Consider the following 18,692-nt stretch of genomic DNA (forward strand, 5'->3'; position numbering starts at 1 on the left):
AGCAGTGGCAGCACCAGAAGCAACAGCACTAACGGTACAGAAATTGCCATTCCAGCCGTGGCATTTTGATTACATTAAGCGGGTGCTGCCAGAGCTACAAAAAAAGAGAGAAGAAATAGGGTTATCAAGTGAAAGGAAAGAGAGCAAAGCAAAGCCAAGCAAAGGGAACAAAATATGAGTACTCTTCGTTTATCTTGTCGAGGTGGTTATACTCTATGAAATCCACTCAAAATACCTTTTGAATGGGCATCTAAGGATGCACTTATCAGAGTGAAGATTATGCCAATTCTAATGGAAAATTTCCTTAGGAATTATTTTTTGCGAACAGCAGCAGAAAACTGAAAGCTGCACTTTCGTTTTAGTAAATATTTTCACTGCAAATACGGAAACACACTCGTACACACATGCACACACACACACACACACAGACAGAGATGCGAGTGAGCAAACAAAAAAAAACAGTTAATTAATTAAGTATATTTACACGCAGCCAACACAAAAGCAAAACTGGCAGAGCAGAGCAGAGCAGCAAGCTGGAGGAGCAATGAGAGGAAGCCGTTGGCATTGCCTTTTACACTTTTGCCTTTATTTTGCTGTTGTTGTTGTTGTTGCTGCTGCCTCCTCCTCATGCTTCGCCTTCGTTTTTTTTATATTTTTTATTCAGAAGCAACAATTGAGGTTAAGTGATTGTTGAGCGTGTAAGTGGCGCTCGTTAGCCGCTGACAAGACGTGTTCATCAGCATGTGGCCCACACCGACAGATAGACAGATAGACAGACAGACAGACGGACGGACGGACGGACACCAGACGCAGTCGTCAGTCAAAGAGATGGAGATAGAGGGAGAGAGAAACAGAGCCAGGGGCTGGCCTTCCTGAAGTCGACAAACGACTGGCAGTTAGAGTTGAAAAGCGACAGAGATGGGGAGATACCGCTGGCAGCGACCGCCATTTAAATCGGTAATTTTTCATTTGACAACCCCAAAAGCTGAACAGTTTTTTCCCTCTTTTTTTGTTGCTGTTGTTGCTGCTCTCTTTTTCACTGAATCGGGGTCAAAGGCTGGCTGCAGGTACAACATCAACCTGACCAATCGGCCAAAATGTTGTGCAATTAATTAGCAGCCGTCCGTGGCTGTGTTTTTTCCCCCCTTTGCTACTGAACACGAGTGAGAACGAGTAAAATTAATTTAAAAACCAACTCACGCACTTTAAAATCACTTCATCACTCATGCAGCAGCACTAAAGCGAGCTACAGGGTGCTTCAGTTTGAATTAAATATCAAGAGCAGAAGTGCATCCCAAAAACTAATTGAAGTTCGAGTGGAGAGTGGATAGGGACTGGTGTTACCTTTCATTAAAAAACCAAGAGTTAAAGTTCCCTTAAATCTTGTGTTGTTCTTAGTCAATAAAATTCGCATAAACGTCTCCAAAGTTGCAGCAACTATTTATCCTTAACCTTCTTTGTTCTGCACTTGTTCTCGTGCTCGTTTCTGCTTCAGATAATTCATCATAGGAATTACTCAACCCATTTCGCAAAGTGTCAATCTCGGCAACACGAACACCTCCACCTACACCTACGCTCCTCTCCTCATGCGGTCCGACCACGCCCACAATTCTGCCAACATGTACGGCAATGTTTTTGCCCCAAACGAGCTGCGCTCATTTTTATGGCCTGACATGTTTGTTCTTGCTGCTGCTGTTGCTACTGGCATCCCCCAAACCCCTAACCAACCCTGCCATTCTTCTCCACACTTTCTCTGTGCCATTTCTCTTTTTGGTTACCTTCACAACATCATGTGTCTTCGCCTCTCAAAGGTTCTCCGTACCCTCGTCTCGCTCCACGCTTTACCCCGTTTCTTTTTGTTATTTTTTGTTGTACATTTTCAACTGTAATCACATCATTTTACATCATATTTCATACTTCATCTTGTTTTGCTCGAATTGAAAAGAAAAGTGAGAGGAGGGATGAGCAAAAGATGGCAAAGAAAAGGGACCCCATGCCCGTCCATCCGGTGTTACTTGTGGCATATAAAGAAATATGTACATATTTCTAACTCGTTTTCGTGTGTTGTTCCCAACCGCAGCTGCGTGGCTCGGCGTAATCACAAATACAATGGAGCCATCCAGGAAATTACATTAATGTGGGAGCCACTTGGGCAACGCTGTGTGTATTGGGGTTACTAGGGAACAGAATAGGCTCAACGAAAGCCGAACAAGCGAAAGTAATGTAATTGTACTTATTGATCCCAGCCAAACATGTCCCATCTGACAGGGAGCATGTATTCCACATTTATTAAGGATGATTTATATCGGATTTGCGCAGATTTATAAATTATGTTTGGCGTTTCGCGGAAAATGTTTATCAACCAATTGTTTTGGCCCGTAGGTCAGACAGCATAATTATTATTACAATGTGCGAATCTAATTAATTTGTATAGATAAATATAAATACGATAATAGTTTAGCATATTTAATTCCTTACCAATAATTCATGCAAACTATTGATAAATATTCATGAGCACACAATTCAAATGAGAGAATTACATTATCTGCTGTAAGGATAAACTCATTTCGTTGGCCAATTTGTAAATTTCGTTTCCGCAAAGGGCCTCGAATGCCTACTCAAATCCCCGACTAATTTGATGAAATGCCAGGCAGGACAGAGCTAGGAAAAAGGTCATAAAAGCAAACAGAGAACAATGCGCGAAAAAAACGATTTTCCCTCGAACATTTTATAAACAACAAGCTTGAGGAAAAGTTTTGGACTTGAAGTTTTGCATAATTTCCAGTTGAATGGTCGCAAAAGAGCGGAACAGAGGACTCAAAGGACTGCGCCAAGAGTCGGACTGAGAATTGTGGCCAAACATTTAACGACGCATAAAATTTATAAATATCGGAAGCAGGGGATCAGGGCAGGGCAGAGAGGACAGCTCCGCATAATTTTGCATAATTAATGCAAATTGCAATTTTTATGTATTTGTATTGGCCAAATCCTTGAGCTTTTGTCGGGGATTTTTGTGTTTGCCTTTCCCTTCCCACAATTTGCTTTTTCTTTTTTTGTATTGCCGCTAAGGACATCAATGGGAAATTACAATGTAAATTAACTGGATGTAAAAGTTTGTGCCTCAACTCGAACTGCGGCCTGCATACGTAAGCAGGACAAATCAGGCTCTGCTATCCGCAGGATGGACTTCAAGTAGAGTTGGGTTCAGAATCGGGTTTGTGTGTGTGTGTGTGGGCTGTGTGGACTCGAAATCGAAATTGATTGTGCACCACTTCCTACACTCCTTTCTACTTGATCTCAAAAAGAGTGGCGTCCCTCCTTTGACGGAAACTGGCAAAAGGCGGAAACATTCGCGTCAACATACACGGGACATGGACAACTTACGGACAGGAACACGGACACATTGGCAACAGTTTGGCACGCATATCGGAAGGGGAACCGGGCACAACCGGGAAAAGTAAGTTTCGAAATTGGGCCGCCGCTGCCCGTCCTGACAGCCTGACAGCCTGACAGCCGGGAAAGCTGCGTGCCAGTCTCCTAAACACGACAGGGGAAACAGTCGGAAAAAGGAACGGGGCGGACAGGCGATCGACAAAAACAAAGCAGCATTAAAAACTCATCATCCGGCCACGCTGCAGCGAAATGAAGAAAAATGCCAGTAAGAATGGCTGGAAAAATATGCTGGCTGGTACGGTACTGCCGCTGCCGTTGCCCTTGCCTTTGCCGTTGCCGTTGCCGTTGCCGCTGCCGGCAATAGCAGGTTGACTGACATTTGGAATGCAGCGAATCCTAGCTTCTGCCTCGGCTTCCTGGTCTCTCTGTTCCCTGGGGTGCCAAACAAGAGGCACGGCTCAAAGCCAACTGTTGTTGGCAGTTGACACAGGGACAATGAACCGTCCGTTCGGCTACTTGAACGCTGGTTACCTGATCTGGGAAAAATTCCACAAATTAGTCCCACAATGAGATATGCATTTAATTCGCTTACATTGCAGTGTTCCGCGCTAAAACGTTAAAGTTAAACATTGCTTACACCTTTCCCTTCCGCTGTTTAAACCCTAAATATATAGGATTACATTATTAAAGTACAGAGCCCTGGGTACGGGGCACAAATCAAACAAATCGGGCACGCCATGGCATCATATGTAATTCGCGGGATTAAATGCAGCTGGCATGCCAAACTGTGATTACATGGGAGGCAGGTGCAGAGAGAGAGAGCGGAGCACCTCCTTTTGCCTCTTTCATTTTGTTGAAGTTGCCCCAAAAACACTTTGAATAAATATATTTATGTGCACGTCCATGCACATATGTACGGGTATACATAAGAGAATGTGCATAGTTGGGCGTAGAAGCGACTCTGGTGTGGCGACACTCTTCAGTTTCCATTCAAGTGCATACAGCAAAATTAATTGCTTTGCACTCGAGAACACAACTTTCGCCGCTCCATGTCCCCACGCCCCCAAACGCTCGCCTCATGCTCGATTTGGGGACCAGTGTGTCCCAGTGTGTGTGTGTGTGTGTGTGTGTGTGTTGACATTAATCAATGACAATTTGGCACGGCCAGGCGCGTCTTCGAGTAGGCAGCAGATTGTGGCATTCCAGGCAGGACGCCAGAGAGAGAGTGGCAGAGCGAGCGAGCAAGTCCGGCAAGCCACTCGAAAGTGTCAATATCAAATGAATTGCAATTAAGCACAATTCATCAAGTGATGTGTGGGTGTGGGAGGTTGGAGTGTGTGTGTGGAAAAAGAGTTTGTCAGTGGCACAATCCATGCTGTCCGCACTTCTCCCTCAGCTCCCTCAGCTCCCTCAGCTCCCTCATCCATGGTAATGCCAATTAATGATTACTGGACACAGAGAGCTGTTACTGGTCTGCTGCTGCAATCGCATTCTCGAGGCACTTACTCGTTCGTAAGTCCCCACCACTCGGGGCGTTGACAATTAAAACGTTTCACGTCCTCTACGCCTCCTCTCTCATTACACAAAAGTTCTGCCTGCTGTGTGTGGGTGTGTGCCGGGCAAGCGGACAACGGACAACGGACAGCAGACATCATGCGGCTGTCCACAATCCCCCCCCTGCCGTCTGTCGACTGCCGGAAACGGAAATGATAAGCGAGTGTCAACTTGCCAACTGTTTTTATGCCAGCACGAAGCGCTGCTTCCTCCCTTCTCGCTCTCTCTCTCTCTCGGGGCAGAGAGCGTTGTGTGGCATTATGTTTGTAAAATTTAATTAGAAAAGTTGACTTCTCAAGAGCTGGTCAGGTGTCCACCTCAAGCTGCTGCTCCTCTGCGCCTGCAGATGCCTCATTAACTCTTTCAACAGCAGCACGGGGGCAGCACGGGGGCAGCACGGGGGCAGCACCAGAGTCGAAGGCACTTTTGATAAGTGCGTGTTGCGAAAAAGTTGCTCGAATTTCCAACGCCACCAAAAACGTGACAAAAACTTGTCAATGCATGTAAAGTGGAGAGGGAGCGGCTGGGGATGCGGAACTGAGTGCCAGCGGAGCGTGTCGAGTATGCAAAATAGGATGGGTTGCAAGGACAGCGACAAATGTCCAACATTAGCCGTAGAGCGGACAAAAAAGTGCCAAGTGCCGACGGGTTTTTGGGGCTGTGCTCGCGGTAAAGACTTGGCTGATATCTCGTGAACAGATTTAAAACTTTGAAAAGTGGCAAAACTTCTGTTTGAAAATGGTTTAATTGTTGTGCAAAGTTCTTATGATCTTTGAAATCTGATAACAATATGCAGTCTGTTACGAACGTCTACTTAAACACGTTATACCCACGCACTCAGCCGGAAGAGGGAGGGCCAAAAAAACGCAGGGCAGTGCTAGAACTTTGGGCAGGACAAAGTAGAGGAACAAGTTCGCTCGCTGGCGGTAACCTCGTTTATTATGTCATCGTCATCGTCATCGTCGCACTGCGAAACGGGGAAACCATTTTGCTCGCCCAGCGGGTGGCTGGTGCTTGCCACACAGGTGATTGGACGGGGTGCCCATTGCGCCCACTCCGAGGACGTGCACCGGTACGAAGGAGGCATAAAACTATGCGCACGACCAAACCGCGTGGGTGCAGAAACTTTTCCAAGGAAAATGTAGTCGAAGGAGACCTGCTGGAATGCATGGCGCTGCCTGCCTGCCTGCCTGCCTGCAGATCGGGTGGAGCGGTGCAACGGAGTTGTAACTGTAAACTTATGCAACTGGCCGCCAACTGAGCTTGTTTAGATTTATAAGCTGGTCGCTGTCCTTGCCGCTGGCCGGTGGATGGTGGGCGTTGCGCATTGGGCGTTGGGCGGAGTTTAATACTGAAAAGGCATTCAAGTCAAAAGTTGTGCACGGCGGAATGGACGTTCCTTATCAACGTGGCGCAGCCATTAAAGCTCGGATACAGTGTAGGGAAATAAACGAGAAAATAAAGTACAAAGAGAGCTCCCCGAAAGAGAGTTAATGCGAGGAGCAAAAGACTTCCCTTTGCCAGACAACTCAACATTCCAAATGACATGACATGTGATCGAGTATTCTGAAGTTCAGGAATTTACCGAGTGTCTTCTTGGAGGAATGCCCCATACGGACAAGGACCTTGGTGACAACTATCGCACAGTCCATCACATCGTTCTGGAGGCATCCGAGGAATGCGTTGAGCCATCGGAACCGCGTGCACGTTGGTGGTCAGGTGGCGTAGCCTCCACCTCCGTCGCTTGCTTCGTGGCACCCATAGATCTGGTCAAGTCCCACATGCAGACGCAAGTTACAAAGAAGGGAATGGTGGAAACAGCCGCAAAGGTGATTCGACTGCGAGGTTAGCTGAAGGAACGCTACAACTACTTCCCCGACTAATGATTTAGGGTTTCGTGACAGGGTTTATGGGCTTCTACGACGGCTTCTCGGCAACTGCCCTGCGGCAGATGACTTGCACCAATATCCGTTTTGGCATCTACGAGGCCGGCCGCTATGCAGAGCCCATACGTGACAATAACTTCGCCAAACTGGCCCTGGCCGGCTTTGCCGGTGCGGTGGGCTCGATCTGCGGCATACCCACGGATCTGATCAATGTGCGAATGCAGAACGACATGAAGGAGAGCGAGGCGGAACGACGCAAGTAACTCTAAACCTTTTGCTTGAGCTGTGAGCAGCAATAATGTCATTCCCCTTCCCGTTACCCGCAGCTATAGGCACGTCTTCGATGCCCTCATCCGAATACCCAGGGAGGAGGGCTGGCGGGCCTTTTACGCTGGTGGAACAGCGGCGGCACTCAAGGCCTCGGTGGGCACCTGTGGCCAGTTAGCGCTCTACGACATTGTGAGTGCAAACTTGGGATAGCTCAACCCAGATGTGACACACAATCCTCTCCCCATCAAGGTCAAAACAGAGCTGAGCGAAACCTTTGATATGGAAGACGGTTTCGTGCTGCACTTTGACAGCTCCCTGATATCCTCGATCTTCTCGTCCATTATCTCGCACCCCTTCGATGTGCTGAAGACGCTGATGATGAATGCCCGACCCGGGGAGTTTCGTAGCATTTTCCATGCCTGCATGTACATGATGAGGTTTGGCATTCTCAGCCCTTTTCGTGGCCTGGCTCCGACCATGTTGCGCAAAGGTCCGGCCACCATAAGTCTCTTTATTATCTACGAACAGCTGAGGCTACGCTTCGGCTATGTGGAGGATTAATAAAGCGAGTGAGAGAGAGGATCATGGAAAGTAGAGTTTAAAGTTGCACCGAAAGATCATTGACCCAGGATGGGGCCTCCGTCTGGCTGGCTCATGGTGTGCCATCCTTTTGCTATCAGAAACATCAACCGCAACTGCTCACATTATAAATTGATTACCACTCGCAACGTGACTAATGAACATTAGTTTGTCCAACTCGTTGCCGCTGCTGGGGACCCAGTTGTGTGCCACCAAAGTTGGGGGCCAAATGCCAGCACGTGTCCCATGCATAGTTTTCAGATGCCAGCAGGCAAGGACCCACTGGAGGGGAGGGTAGGAACGTATGATGACAACTAGGCGTATGAGCAACAATGCCCTGACAGCGAGGATAGTAGGTTGGCGGGAGAGGAGTTTGAGTTCCCTTGTTCGAGTTATCCGCTTGCGTCTAACAACGTTTTGTCGTGGAGTGTCGTGTCACGTATGCGAGGTAAATGTTTCACGTATGGTTGAGAGAGAGATGGATGGATGGTGGGTGGGTGCACACCATGTGTCGCACCACCCCTCCATATGCTTCGCACAGTTCTAGTCCGTCACTCCCATCCTTTAATCGTGATTGCAATCATTGTGGAAATTGAATTTGTAAGTAGGCAATTTAAGGCCAGGGGAAACGCGGAAAAATAAGAATAATGCGACGCAATGAAACCAAATTAGTGGCGAATTGCGGGATATACATACATATGTACATGGAGCGACAGCTAAGCGGGGGGTTCTTTGCCTCTAGCGATGGCAATCAGTTGGGAATATATCGTGGAAATTCATGTAAATATAGTCAAAAACACGTGAGGTTTCGCTGCAAGTGAGTTTGATATTTTCTTGGGGATATTTCCTTTCAGGCACATCACTACAACAGCCATTAAAAGTGCCTCGCACTCACCTTCCAGCCAGAGCCCACTTCTAAGCCAACGCCAACACACAAACTTGCACTTAGAGGCAAGCAGCCCGCTCTCCCGCCCGCTCTCCCTCCCACTCTCTATTTGCATAAATGCTCTCAGCCAAGTTTATGACTGACTTGCGATTGCATCCACAATGAGGTTTTGCCTCAGCTGGTAAATGCGAAAGATACGGAATACGGAATACGGAATACGGGCTTGGGCGGGGCTCAGGGGTCGGTTGTTTCTGGTGTTTTCTGTGTCGGTTGGCAGGTTATTAGGCGCTAGGCTTGCACATTTTGTTTGCCATTAAAATAATTTGCATAGTTTGTATTTATGCAGGCGGTTTGGCACACGGGGAACGGTGCACGAGCCACAACGTTTTGCATTATTAAATAATACGCATACGCACCGTTGACCCGTTTTCGGTGGGCAGCACCGGGTGAGAGAGTGGGGCAAGTGGGGGGTCGGTTGTCCGTTGGTTGGTGGTTGGTTGTGCAATCAATGTGGAATTGAATGCTTTATAGAGGTGCATGCACCGTATATTTGAGGTTGCTTTGGCCGAGATTGTTTTGCAAATAAATACGTGGCCAGAAGTCGTGGCAGAGGCCAGGAAGTGCACCAAATGTTTGACTTACGAGTGCTCTCTCGCTGGCTCGCTGGCTCGCTGGCTGGCCGTGTTTTGAGGTTAAACCAACATTCAGATGGGCGTTGATTGGAGTTTCCTTCACGGATTCGAGTGGGTAAACATGTGTAGGTCGGGCATGGGCGACTACTTTATTAAGTCTCCTGGGGTACATCATCGTAATAGCCGAAATACAAGCGAAACTGTTCGAATAGCACAAATGTAAGGGTCGTATTCGGCACCATTCGCATCAGACTGGGTACAGTGCCGCGAAAGAGTCCTCGCGGCCCAAAGCGCATCATGTAGGCAAAGAACTTGTTTGCCCTGCCCCGCCCGGGGCTCTGGTGGTCATGCGAAGCGTTTTCAAGATCTCAATGGGCTGGACCAGGGGACCACAGAGCAGGGCCGCCGACACGGAGCTGATCACATGCAGCACCTTGCTGTCGTGCGTCAGCTCGAAGTAGTGCATGTAATTCATTTTAGCCTGGGAAAACAAAGTGACAATTGGGATAACTGTTGGATGGGTGGTTAGATTATGTTTCCCTCACCTGATCGTAGACCGCATTCTGGCCAATGGTGATGAGAGCTGCCCGCGCGCATGAATAACTTCCGCCGTGGTAGAGCGATGTCCAACCTTCATTGCGGGCCACTGTGTACAGGCCATGGAAGACATTCCGGTAATTGCGCCGCTTTCGCTCGGGTAGTGCCCGGTCCACGTGCATTCTGATGTTCACCAGCTCCGAGGGTATGCCCACACAACCCGCCACTACGCCAGCCACGCTGGCCACACCCACCTTGTGCAGGAAGTTGTACTCATCCACGTACCTCTTGCCGGTCTCATAGAGATGAAATCGAAGCGCCACGTAGGTCATCTGGCGCAGCAGCTGGGCGCTCAGGCCATCGTATAACGAGAAGACACCTGCAGGGAGGGAGAATTTCAGTCTTGCGATGGCGATGCGTCTGTCTTACCATGTTCTTTGATGGCCAAACGGAAAGTCTGCGCCAGAGTTCTGTCCTGCTTGATGATCATCATGCGCGTCTCCAGCAGGTCGAAGGGTGCCGTGAACAGCTGCGTGGTAGCCCCGGCCAGGCCGCCGCACCACCAGCGCGGATATAACCTGGAAAAGCACAATCAGTCGGGATCAGTGATCGAAAGAGTGTGCACACCATCATTTCACACCTTCGTTCCTCCTGCAGGATGTCGCAGTACTTGTACAGACACGCCAGCTTGTGGGAGTTTCCAGTCGTAGCTATGGGGTCTGACAGAACAGGACAGAACAGAACTATACTGACAGCTTAACGAAAGGAAACTCTGTCCGAAGTGGACAACTCCGACATGTGTCATTTCAGCTTCCGGCCATTAACAGGAGCACTCGACTGTGTTGTCTAATTGCTGCTGGTCCAAGTTCGAACTAATTGAGGCAACTCGCCCGCCCAAACTTTCCAGCGTCCCTCCCCGCAGCCAGTCCAAAGAAGTTATTGCCACGCAACGCAGGTGTTGCAAGGCTTTTCAGTAATTTGGCATAGTTTGGTGGCTTCGACAGTGCTTCCTCCTTTCACTTTCCCCTCACTCCCTACCTCCCTCCCTACCACCCTCGCCTGGCGAAGTTTCGAGTGTGTTCTACTCCGGCTGCTGTTCTGTTCACACACAGTTGTCGTGGCATTATCATCGCCCATTAGGCATCACCAATGCGAGAATGTGCACAGTTTAGTTCTCCCAAATTGGTTGCAACTTTGGTCAGATTAGGGGGAATTGAAAGTTATTTCAAAGGGGGTGAAAGGGCAGGCAAAGAAGAGCTTAGCTGTGCGGAAAGACACATTCCGTAGTACATGTTTGTGGATTGTTAATTAAAATAAGTACTTTCTGGCACCCATGATAAAGTAAATTGAACTTGTTTTCGGCTGAAATTCGTAAGGATGCGGAAGTAGGCCAAATAAAATATACTCAAATTCTCACCTACTATTTTATTATTGATTATTTTCAGCGCTGGCAACAAAGCTGTTGTCAGGCTCTTAAATATAGTGCACAAAAGTGAAATAATGCGCTGAAAAAACAGTTTAATTGCGCTTAAATTGAGTGAACTGAAGGCGAAATATGTAATTCCGTGTCCAAATAAACTAGTTCCTGCGGATTTATGGCAGCGAGTCGTTTCCCTTCCTCATTAGTGCATTTATTTATGTATTTTTTTTTTGTTGCACAATCGCCACTCTGCCATGGCGCAACATCAATCAAGCGCTCAATCAATCAATTTCGCATTTATTTGAATGGCTTCAATTTCAATTCAAGTATTGCACAAATGCAAAGGGAACAAACAGCATCGAAAAATATTTACTAGATATTTATGTACGTAAATATGTATGTATTTATGTACATATTTATAGACTTATGCATGTATATAGCTTTTTTATTGGTGGCACACTAAAAAATGGCTGCTTGGTCATAAATGGACGCAGCAATCCTCCTATTTACTGACTCTCTCTGTCGTTTTTACAGTTAGTCATAGTCATAACTGCATTCGATTGGTGGGGTGTGAGGGGAGTGAAGCGCACTGAAATGCGTAAGCTCTCAAGTGGCCACCCTCCGAATGCCTTTTTGTTCATTGGCAACGAAATTACTGTTTTCCGATGCGCTCTTTTATTTGTGTTTGAAGTTGCTCTTTTTTCTTCAGTGCCTTCTTTTACAGCTAGCCTTTTCAATTTGCCCGTAATGCAAGATAATATATCACGTATGTATGCCCTCGCCTCGGCCAAGCTCTATCCAGAGTGAGTACTGTCCAAACGAGTCAGGACAGGCCCTGCATTGTGTCCATCGGTTGCCGAAATCACACTTAGCCTAACTAACACTCTTCAATGGCATTTGTACATGTACATGTCTCCCCTACACCTAAATTAGCATCTTGTTATGAGATCTCAAAGCAGAGTCACATTTAGACAGTACTCACTCTCTCTCTCTCTCTCTCTCTCTCTCTTTGTCTCCCACTCCCGCTACCTAGCCCTTTCCTGCACTTACTGGGGCAAATTTACTTTTGCAAATTTAATGCTCACTCTCTCTCCCTCTCTCTCTATCTGTCTCTAGCTGTCTCACACGCCATCTCTCTCGCTCGTTCTCCCTGAAAGTTTTCGAAATAACACGTCAATTTGATATGCCTCTACATCGATGGCCTTTGTTGGTCCTGTTGTTTTATAGCCCTGCTGCAGACCTTCCTGCCCCATCTCCCTCTCTGTTGTGTAAGTATTTTCTGCAATTTTTTTGGTAGCAAATATTATTCTGCACCCCGGCAATGCTTCCTGCCCCTCGCATGTGTCTGTGGTTATGTGAGGTCGTGTCTGTTTGCCAGTATCTTAGGTTATTAGAAAAGTTTGCGGCCTGACTAGGGCGAATAGTGAAGAGGCTGAGAGCAGCAACAAAAAGTTGGCACTCGAAGAAAATTGCATATTGGAGTTGTTTAGGCCATCACGGCCACCCAATGAAAGCACTCTCGAGGATCTGCTCTCCAGCTGATCTGCATGCGGAAGTGCTGTAGTTTCTGGTCAGGTTTTTTCCTTCTGCTGCTTGAGAACAGCTCAATATAGCTTGAGAAATTAAAGCAGTTGATCAGAGCTGGTAAATGGCTTATTAGAAATAGTTTCCTCCACTTATGTATCTCCTCAAACCACACATTAAAATGAAAATAAATTCCTACTTGGAGCACCCATCGAGATAATCTCATGACTTCTTGATAGTTTAGTCTTCATATGTTTATTGCAACTTTAGATAAATGTGTGAATAATATTGATATATTCACAGTTCTTTTTTCTTTCGTTTTCTGACAGAAACTTTTTTCATATTTTGAACACTGCGCCTTCCGGTTGCAGCGCATGCAACAGTCTGTCAGTGTGGTATATCCAGATATTGCCACCGCAATCCCCATCCTATGGCCATCCGCGTCTTCTGGCAAACTTTCGACAAGTATAACAAACAAGAGACTTGCAGCGGCTGTGCTGTCGATGCCTTCAGCCACATGTACTGCAGCTGCAAGCCGACAAACTTGGCAACTCAACCAGCTAGCGAGAAGGACAAGCTGTGGAGCGGCAGTAGGACAAGAAGATTCTATCAAGTTTTTACCAGCACACTTTTCTTTTTCCCCTTTTTTCCACCCCCCTCCCCCTTCCCTTCCCACATTTTCTACTTTTTTGCGGCCTGTCTGGTTGACTCCACTCTCGCCTCCTCTGCATTCCCTGCACCGCCATCCGAGGCAATTTTCGTGTTGAACTTTTTTGAGAAATGTTTTTGGGCAAAATATCAACACTCGACAGGGGGGGGGGTAAGCGTCCCGGACGACAGGGATCAGGTGGCAGCAAGTGTAAATGACCCAGCAGAGAGAGGGGTGTGCTGTCGAAAGGGTGTTACAGGTATCCGATGGTGCAACAATCAAATGGTCAAAGCTGTGGCAAAAGTCACTCAAAGGCCGGGCCCCAGTCACGAATCGGCCAGAGGTGCTACGAAAATTCCATTTTATGATAATGCAACTTGGCAGCTAGCCAAACAAAAAAACCAAAAAAGAAACCCAAAAAAAGAAAACCAAGAGAAAGATTAATAGTAGCTGAAAAATAAGTTGGCCCTTTCCCGGACTGGGGTCGAGTGAAGTTCTGGCCTTGCAGTGGCCCGGCCTTTCCTGGCCACGATACGGCATCTGGGCAACATGTGCTGCAATAATAATAACAAAACAAACACCCAATCCGAACAGCTGCGAATTCGGGAATTGCTGCAGTTTTTCGGACAAGAGAAATGGCCCCAAAAGCCGACAGGCAGTAGGCAACGAAACGCGACAGTCAAACACCCTTTAAACTGGGGCTAACACTTAGCAAGAGAAGGAGAATGCACGGCATTTGAGATGGGTGTTAATGTCCTTAATACTCTCCTTCAAGTTGAATAACTTTCTGTACGATTTCCTACTTCTTCCCATCGATCTAGGCAGCACAAATCGATCGGAACTTACTTCCGCAAGTTCCAACACAATATTCATCGCACGAGCCGCAAGATGTGTAGCTATTCCAGAAATGCCTGTGGCTCAAGGCATGCATCCTGGCACGGCAGCGTGGCGTATGCGCAATTATCAGGCAACCGCATAGGGACCAAGGCGAGACCTGCAGGCATGGCAGGAAGGACTTGACTTAAGTTTTGCTGGGTTATTTAAAGTTAGCGTTATTAATAAATGCCTCGATGTTGGGAGTCTCCGCCTCTGTTTTTGCCTCTGCCACTGCCTTAGCCTCGGGCTTGGTCTGGTCTGGTCTGGTCTGGTCTCTTCTCTTCTGTTCTTTTGCTGTGCCGTCCTGGTCTGGTATGCAACGCTTGATTAGTGCAGCGCCTAACTTATGGCCAGCCAGGGCCTCTCTCGGTTTGGTTGGGAGCTCGGGCCGGGAATGGAGAGGAGATTGGCAGGACGGGTCGGAACTGCACGGGGGGCCGACTTCCTGCAAATTACTGAGAGTTTTGCTGGGCGCAAAGTTTGGCGCGTTATCGTCGAAAGTTTAATGGAACTATGTCGTGTCGTGCATCGAAAAGCTGGGCCCCAATGGGGGGTTTTCGAGCCAGGAAGCAGGCCGTACCCGACCCATCCCCCGCCCCACAGGGGGCAATGTCTCTGAAATGGGGTTACGGCAAGCGAGGAAAGGGTTCGGCATCCGTGTTAAGCCTAGCCGGCCCCGACTTAGGGACTGGCTAATTGTTGGGAACTCCGACACCCGACACCCCCCTCCTCCCGCACACAATTCAGAGATTCGTGAACTGAAAAGCGAATGAGAGAAAACGGGAAATTAATACAAAATGAAATAATTATTCGGGGGGGGAGAGAGGAAAGAAAATGGAAATTATGGCACTAGGATCAGTATGTTAAACGTAAAGTTTGGTCAGTGGGTTAGGAATTTGTTAATGAAAACAGAGGGGGAAGAGAAGTTTCTTCCACTGCAAAATTTCAGAATTAATTCGTTAAGAAACTACAGGGAAAGTTTTAAAGAAAAAGAGTACATTTGAATGTGAACTAGGAGTTGCATCAAAGAGAACAAAGGAATGTCTTGATGCGTGTTATAATTAAACGAATACACCAAAAATATGTAGTTGGATTAGCTGCAGGCAAATGCCACAGTTAATGGACTTTGCTAGTTCTACAAATGCTGAAACCATTGGCATTCAAACATATCCAACGCTAATGACAATTATGCAGACACTGGCTTTGCTCTGCTCTCCGCGCTCTGCCCTGTTGTTTACTGCTCTGCCCATCCATTGATGAAGGCCCATCGCATCGCATCGCATCGCATCGAATATTAACGCAATTTGAACCACAATCGATGATGGACTTGCGGCTTGTGGTTAGCCCCAGGGCGTGGACCGAGAGATGGGGCCACGGTTGTCATCGATTGATGTCTGACGGAGACTCCCCTGTTGGCCCATCCTGCCTCCATGCTCCCGCCATCTGTTTGTAATTATCAAAGGAATATCTGAAATGTTTTCCTGTTGCTGCCTGCAGTTAATGGGCCTTAAATTAGTTCGAGACTCGAGGGCAGTCACAGTCACAGTCGCAGTCGGAGTCGGAGTCAGAGTCATGGCAGGATCTCTTGCACAAAAGGCATTTGAAATGTTGTACAATATTTGCCATTTATTTCATCTTTGCATTAATTGCGAGTAAGTTCCCCGTTTCCCGCTTCCTGTTTACAGGCATTTAGCAAAGTTTCTTCTTCAAGTGAATTACTCTGGGATTTTACACATTTGTTTTCCTTCAGCAAAGTTGCTCTACATGCAAAAACTGCAACAATTAATGCTTACATCGCGTTTTGCTCTTAATTTTATTTGCATACACATTCATTTGCCATGTGTACTTAGTGTGAATTCCCATTTGTGGCAAGGGTTCTTTCGGTTTAACTTGTGGGCAAAAGGGTAGAAGGGAACTTGTTGAATTGGATGATGCAAACGTTTAATTGTAAACACTTAACTGTTAATACGTGACAAGTTAAATGGCTTCAAACAGTTTATAGTTTAATAAATTAAATATTGCTGTATGACGGGTGCGAAAGCCAAGCCGATTGTATGGGCGTGAAGTGTAATCAATTTAATAAAATGCCTCAAGCAATGTCTTTTATTGCCTACAAAATGGTATCTTGGATCAAATTTAACTGCTTTGGGATCTTATTTAATCTGAAATTTCGATGTAACCCCTTAATCACTTCCCGCATCCTCTTTATTACGTGGATTTCGCTCACACACAAGGAAGTGGGTAATTTAATTCCAGGAAGGAGAAGAAATCCTCAAAAAAAAGTAGGAACTTCCGTGTGTGTCAGCTGCCTGCTACCTATGTACCTTACCTTACTATCGCTGCATATCGCGTTGCCAGTTAATTTGATTGACATTTATCCGCTTTCTTTCTTTTTTTAGTCGGTATTTTGGTCCCACGAAAGCAGAGCCGGTTAGGGGGCGTGTCGGACCGGGCGTCCATATCAATGGCCCGCTCCCGTGTGTCTTTGGGCGTGTCTGGGCTGGGTGGGGTCCCTGGTCCTCCGCCCGACTCGGTCTACACTCTACACTTGACACAGTGTTTGCACTTTGCGCTGATTTAATCTTTTCGTTGCCTTTGGCTGAGTGTCTGGTAAGGGGAGATGGGAATGGTCTGTTCCTGTGTCTGGGACTTGGTCTGGATCCTGATTGCGCTGCCTGCCTGCCTTCTTCGCGTGGTTCCGCCCACTCCCCTAGTCTACCCCTGGTGCTACAGTTGGCGCGTGATAAAGAGCGAGAAGCGATGGGACAACGAACAAAAAAATAGAAAAAAAAATGGAAGAAAGAAATACGGCTGTTTGCCTTTGGTTTGAAGGTGTCACCCGCCGTCGCCTCCTCATGGTGGATTCCGATTCCGTTTGAAGTGTGCAAGCAAAGAGGGAATGCAAAAAAAGAAACGAAGGAATTATTGAACATCTGATGCAGTTATGATAATGTCAAAGCATTTCCACTCAAGTGGCAGTTTGGCTAGATTCCGATTATGACAGGCAAATGGAAGAGTTATTGGAAATTAATGCAACCCAGCCCGGCCCTGCCCCTCCAGCCCTTCCCCCTCGACTGATAACATCGATTTGGGTCAGTGCATAAAGCAAATTGAAGTCCTAAAAATCAAATTATCCTCTCTTTGTGGGACATTTTCGTTTAAGTTTCTAACTATTTATGACATTGATGTACATTAAATCCAGCGGCAAGGCTATTAGTGCCACAAAGCAGCACAACTAATGGATAATACCCAGCTCTGTGATGTGCGGAAACCAAAAAAACCGCGCCCCTATATACATTTATACCTTTAATACATAAATGTATGTACTTGTGTATGTTATATATGTATATTCTTTGTGGTGTGGTCCCAACATTATATATGTATAATAATTTACAACATTTATGTACAAACTTTTTGTTGTGCGGCGCACAGACGCAGTTAATTTGGCCAAGTTTCTGCGGCTTGTTTGGCGGTCAATTGCGTAATTTGTTTGCTTTATGTAATATGTACAGATGTACATACATATGTACTTGAGGAAAAGTGGGTGCTTCGAATTTCATTTACATTTGTACCTACCAGAGCTGGAGCTACTTATTATACCAATTTGTACATTCAAATATGGTCTATGGTATAATAAATTTATGCATAAATAAAATTCTGCTTACGATACCTTCAGTCACGTTGTAATCCCTCTGTAATCGCTGGTCACTTGGCATAGATATGTTTGTACTTCTCTTGGACAGTGAATTCTCTGCCATCAGCACCGTTCTGCTCCCTCAGGTGTGTGGCTGGCCGTTCTGCACTTTGCTGTTGTAGTTTTTATTTGCGCCCCTTCTTTCGTGTGGGCGTGGCTGTGGCCATAACGGGCCTCAGCTATAATTTAAGGCCGCAACGTGTTATCAGACTTAATATGTAATACATTCTCTAGTGGTCGGTCGGTCGGTCAGTGGGTTGGACGAGGAGCAGAAGGATGGTGGCAGGAGCTCCGCAAAGTTGGTCAAAACAATAGAAGCCCTTACCCTCTATTGTTTCTCTGTCTCTCCCTGTGTGTGCTTGTGTGTGTGTATTGGAACGATTTGGCCCTTTTGTTTTGGTTTATTGTTTTTGAAATGCACATAAAATGCGTTTTGCTTCTGTCCTTTGTGTTCCAATGCAAGCGTTTGAGACTCATATATTATTGATGGCTTTGGATAACAGTGGAATGGATAGAGCGTATTGTGGATGACCCGCACAGCCGCACAGCCAGCCACACAGCATGCCCCATGTGTGGTCCAGCGAAAATGTAATATGAGCCACACACAATTTACGTATTTAAAATCTAGTTTTGGCACTCGAAATTGGTTATATGAAGTTGTTTTCCCCAATTGATTGTTGCTATGCGCGGTGGTACCTGTACGGCAGAAGTAGTTGGGTTCTTATTAGTTAGGTGGGTTGTATTCTTAGTGGCACTTGCCATCTAGGCAGTGTTTACTTAAGGTTTATCTTA

At 46.7% G+C, this 18,692-nt stretch overlaps 2 protein-coding genes across 2 annotated transcripts; one reads left to right on the forward strand and one right to left on the reverse strand.

The window, feature by feature from the left end:
* Positions 1-6,455: 6,455 nt before the first annotated feature.
* On the forward strand, positions 6,456-7,679 carry LOC117893864 (mitochondrial dicarboxylate carrier). Its single transcript, XM_034800634.1, has 4 exons — positions 6,456-6,792; positions 6,852-7,092; positions 7,160-7,292; positions 7,353-7,679. The coding sequence occupies exons 1-4, from the start codon at positions 6,552-6,554 to the stop codon at positions 7,662-7,664; spliced, it is 927 nt and encodes a 308-aa protein (XP_034656525.1). The 5' UTR covers positions 6,456-6,551; the 3' UTR covers positions 7,665-7,679.
* A 1,669-nt stretch (positions 7,680-9,348) lies between these two features.
* On the reverse strand, positions 9,349-10,520 carry LOC117895097 (mitochondrial dicarboxylate carrier). The gene is given in 5 exon segments (XM_034802494.1): positions 9,349-9,523; positions 9,526-9,681; positions 9,746-10,116; positions 10,167-10,315; positions 10,378-10,520. Coding segments are annotated over 4 exon segments (762 nt in total). The 5' UTR covers positions 10,231-10,315; positions 10,378-10,520; the 3' UTR covers positions 9,349-9,352.
* Between the last annotated feature and the right edge of the window lie 8,172 nt (positions 10,521-18,692).

The sequence above is a fragment of the Drosophila subobscura genome, chromosome J, assembly GCF_008121235.1.
Source record: "Drosophila subobscura isolate 14011-0131.10 chromosome J, UCBerk_Dsub_1.0, whole genome shotgun sequence".
NCBI lineage: Eukaryota > Metazoa > Arthropoda > Insecta > Diptera > Drosophilidae > Drosophila > Drosophila subobscura.